Source organism: Bison bison, unplaced genomic scaffold, assembly GCF_000754665.1.
Source record: "Bison bison bison isolate TAMUID 2011002044 unplaced genomic scaffold, Bison_UMD1.0 scf7180017864491, whole genome shotgun sequence".
Lineage (NCBI taxonomy): Eukaryota > Metazoa > Chordata > Mammalia > Artiodactyla > Bovidae > Bison > Bison bison.
In genome coordinates this window covers 24,016,556-24,020,982 of record NW_011495050.1, presented here as the reverse complement: position 1 = coordinate 24,020,982, position 4,427 = coordinate 24,016,556, and the positions used below count along the sequence as shown (strand labels likewise).

Genomic DNA, 4,427 nt, shown 5'->3' with positions numbered 1-4,427 from the left:
TGGGCTGCTTTCTGCTGCTCTTCGGACCGACCCTCCTCCTCCTCCCCGCTGAGGCCAGGGAGCGGCGGCCTCCTGCCAGGTCCACCTCCAGAGGGAGACACGCTCGGACCCCCCCTCAGACGGCCCTCCTGGGTGAGTGACGGGTGGGCGGGGCTCCGCCCCAGAAACAGGCCGAGGTGGTCCAGGGCGGGCCTCCAATGGGGGCCCACTTTGGGTGTGCTGGGGGAGAGGGCATCTCGTTGGCAAGGAGTCATCCTGCGTTGAGGATGTGGTTGTACATTGGTTTTCAAGTGAAATGAAAACCTCTTTCATTGCAAAACTTTCCATTTAATCTGAAGCTCCTGACTTTTCTCCAATAAGCAAGGGAAAGGGTTTTCATCTGAAAAGGTCCTGGTTGGACTTACCCGGACAAGGGTGTTGTAAAAATGTTTTCTTGGGTCTGTCTGCTGATCTGTATTGATGATGCTTCCCTACCTGGCACCTTGGGAAGAAGAGCAGGTTTGTGGAAGGTGGACACTGACACGAAAGAGAGATGGAATCAGGAGATTAGAAATAGAAGATGTCAGAGGTCTGTGTTTCTCTCCCAGTCAACGTGTCTCCTTCAGGCGAATTTTTTTCTTTCTCCCAGAGAAAGCAAAGGTCCTGAAAACACATAAGATATAGAGGAATGGGCCTGGTTCTGAACAGGGGCTCTGGAAGGCGAGGATTCGGGGGTAACAGGAAGGCTGGCCAGTGGCAAGACGGTGGTTTTGGCATAGACCTGGCTTCGTAGGACTTCCCTGGTGGCTCAGTCGGTAAAGCGTCTGCCTACAATGTGGGAGACTTGGGTTCAATCCCTGGGTCGGGAAGATCTTCTGGAGAAGGAAATGGAAACCCACTCCAGTATTCTTGCCTGGAAAATCCCATGGATGGAGGAGCCTGGTAGGCTACAGTCCATGGGGTCGCAAAGAGTCGGACATGGCTGAGCGAATTCACTCACTCACTCACTGGCTTCATAGACCTGGCCCTGGTGCTGACCAAGTGGGTACACTTAGGCCACGTAACCTCTCTGAGGTTCAGTCTCCTCATCCATAAAATGGGAATGCTAACACTGATCTTTGTGAGAAGAAGGCATGGTAACGAATATATGTGAATTATAGGTATGCAATGAATGAAAGCTTTCCCACAACCATCATTCCATGAAGTTGTTCTCCATAACTGTGGGCTTTTTTTGTTTTTTGTTTTTTTGTTACATGGCAGGATCTTAGTTCCAATCAGAGGTCAAATCTGTGCCTATGTAGTGAAATAAGAAGTCGTAACCACTGGACCTCCAGAGAAGTCCCTCCAGAACTGTGTTTCATGTTTGTATCTTGTTGGCCAGCCCTTAAAATCTGACCCCCTCCGACGGCCACTGAGAGAACTGCTATGTGTCTGGTTGCCTCAGCATCTGAAATGACAAGAGACCAGAGGAACCAGAAGCTCTGTTCTGAGAGGTCAGAATCTTTATGGTGCTATAAGCAATGACCCCAAGGATGCTGGGCCCTCCATGTCTTTAGTTTCCTGAGAATCTGTTTCCATAGTGACATAAACATAAGATTTCTGCAAATGTGGAAAGGACTGGGGGATGTTTAGTACACTGATTAAAGGGCTTTTTAAAAATGTTTCAAGATGATAAACATATATTATCATATGATAAACATCTATCTATCATCTATCTATCTATAAAAAGAGGTGACATAGGTGTGTGAGTGTGTGAGAGGGAGAGAGAGCTCGAAATGCCTGATTCCTAGATCAGCAGCAGTGATTATACAGTTGGGTTTCTGATGGGGCTGTTTTTGGAATGAACCACCCCACACTTAGCCAGAAGAGCATACAGGCACCTCTTGGTATTTGCTATCCCTGTGCCTACTCCCTGCCCCTCTCTCTTCCCCCCACACATACTTTCTGATACACTCACATGCACATAGACACACACGCTCACACACTCTCACCTCCCCCCACACACAGACACTGGGCCTCCCTAGTGGTCAGCATTCACAGCTCTCTCGGGCTCTGAAATAGAAACCTCCTGGTCTTCGCACGTAAGAGATCCTGTTTTGCTAAGGGCATCAACCCCGAGTCTAGCATCCTCCCCCTCCGCTTTTCTGATTTTGCAGGAGAATGTGTCAGGGACAAAGAGGGGGTAGGATATGGCACCCCTCTGCCCCCCAAGGAATGGCATGGCCACTCCCTGATGTGCAGGAGGGCAGCTTGACTTGGGAACGTGGGGAGTGAGTGTGAACCATGAAACTGAAGGCAAACACCGCCATTCTGGCCTGGATTCTCTAGTGCCATCTGCTTTCGGTCTACCTTTGACAGTGAACAAAGATGGAGAAGCTGTGCTCCTTGTAGTCCTTGCCCTGACCACTTTTTTGATGGCTGGATTTGTGATATCCACTGCATGGTATATTTCACCAATTACTTGCTTGCATGACTGTCTCTGAATGTTTAACAGAGTAGAAGCAGACTTGTTTCTTAGGCTAATTTTTCATTTGAATTTTCTGATTTTTTAAAAAATTTGTATTTATGTCTAAATTCAAGTGAGAGGCTGGGTAACAATTCGAGCCTATTGAAAAAATAATGCAGATATTTTTCTACCTTCCTATAGATGTTTGCATGTCACTCAGGTGGTAGTCCGTGACGTGTGGTCCAGGAGGGCTTACCTTCTACTGCATTCATGTATCTGGAAATTCTGCTCTGTGCCAGACATGAGGGAGTTAAAGTACAACCAAGAAGTACACGTGCAGTGGGGAAGACAGACGTGTGAAAAGGTCATCAACTTGGTGGAATCTGTGTGCAACAGTAGCGGCGTAGCTAAGTTACAGCTCTACTCTGCCTGCTGTTGGCTCAGCTTAAGAAAGTGGTTCTCAAACTTTTGGGTCTCAGGACGTTTGTACACTCAAAAATTATTGAGGATCCCAAAGAGCTTTTGTTTTTGTGGGTTAAGTCTACTGAGGTTTACTGGATCAGAAATTGAAATGGAGGGACTTCCTTGGTGGTTCAATGGTTAAGAATCCACCTGCTGGGCTTCCCTGGTGGCTCAGCAGTAAAGAATATGCCTGCCAATGCCTCAAGGCAGGAGACTCGGGTTCAATCCCTGGGTCAGAAAGATCCCCTGGAGAAGGAAATGGCAACCCACTCCAGTATTCTTGCCTGGAGAATTCCATGGAGAGAGGAGCCTGGTGGGCTACAGTCCATGAGGTGTCACAGAAGAGTCAGACACAACTTAGAGAGTGGCGTGGACGCATGGGTGAGTACTCAGTTGTGTCCAACTCTTTGCAACAACAACAAAAAAGAATCCACCTGCCAATGCAGGGGATAGAGGTTCAATCCCTGGTCTCAGAAGATTCCACATGTCACCGAGCAACATGCGCCATAACTCCTGAGCCCGAACTCCAGAGCCCGGTAGTCACAACCAGTGAGCCAACACACTGCAAGAAGAGAAGCCACCACAGTGAGAAGCCCGTGCACTGCAGTGAAGACCCAGTGCAGCCAAAATAATAGATACAGTTTAAAAGAGAAATTGAGAAGGAAAGCTGTAAAAATATTAATTAATTTTAAAATAACAGTAATAAACACACAGGGTTTCCCTGGTGGCTCAGCTGGTAAAGAATCTGCCTACAATGCAGCAGACCTGGGTTCAATCCCTGGGCTGGGAAGATCCCTTGGAGAAAGGAAAGGCTACCCATTCCAGTATTCTGGCCTGGAGAATTCCATGGACTATATATAGTCCATAGTCCATGGAGTCACAAAGAATCAGACATGACTGAGCGACTTTCACTTCACTTCAATAAACACAAAACCTGATGCATAATACAAATAAAAATATTTGTATAATAATATTTTCAAAATAAAACTATTATGAGAAGAATGGAGGATTTTACATTTTTGCAACTCTGCTTAATGTCTAGCTTAATTAAAGACACCTGGATTCTCATTTCTCATCCATTCAGTCTGTCATGAAATACTGTTTGGGTTGTGTTACTTGAAGAAAATATGGCCTCACACAGATATGTAGTCAGAAAAAGGAACTTAATTGTAGTAGCCATTTAAATGAGTATGGATACATCATGAGAAATGCTGGACTGAAAGAAACACAAACTGGAATCAAGATTGCCGGGAGAAATATCAATAACCTCAGATATGCAGATGACACCACCCTTATGGCAGAAAGTGAAGAGGAACTAAAAAGCCTCTTGATGAAAGTGAAAGTGGAGAGTGAAAAAGTTGGCTTAAAGCTCAACATTCAGAAAATGAAGATCATGGCATCTGGCCCCATCACTTCATGGGAAATAGATGGGGAAACAGTGGAAACAGTGTCAGACTTTATTTTTCTGGGCTCCAAAATCACTACAGATGGTGACTGCAGCCATGAAATTAAAAGACGCTTACTCCTTGGAAGGAAAATT

At 46.1% G+C, this 4,427-nt stretch overlaps 1 protein-coding gene across 1 annotated transcript in view; it reads left to right on the top strand.

Moving 5' to 3' along the window:
• Positions 1–4,427, top strand: part of MATN2 (matrilin 2) — a 164,618-nt gene that overhangs the window by 7,579 nt on the left and 152,612 nt on the right. Inside the window, exon 2 of the mRNA XM_010863562.1 lies at positions 7–132. Within this exon, the coding sequence (XP_010861864.1) occupies positions 7–132 (126 nt within the window). The remainder of the gene's footprint in view (positions 1–6; positions 133–4,427) is intronic.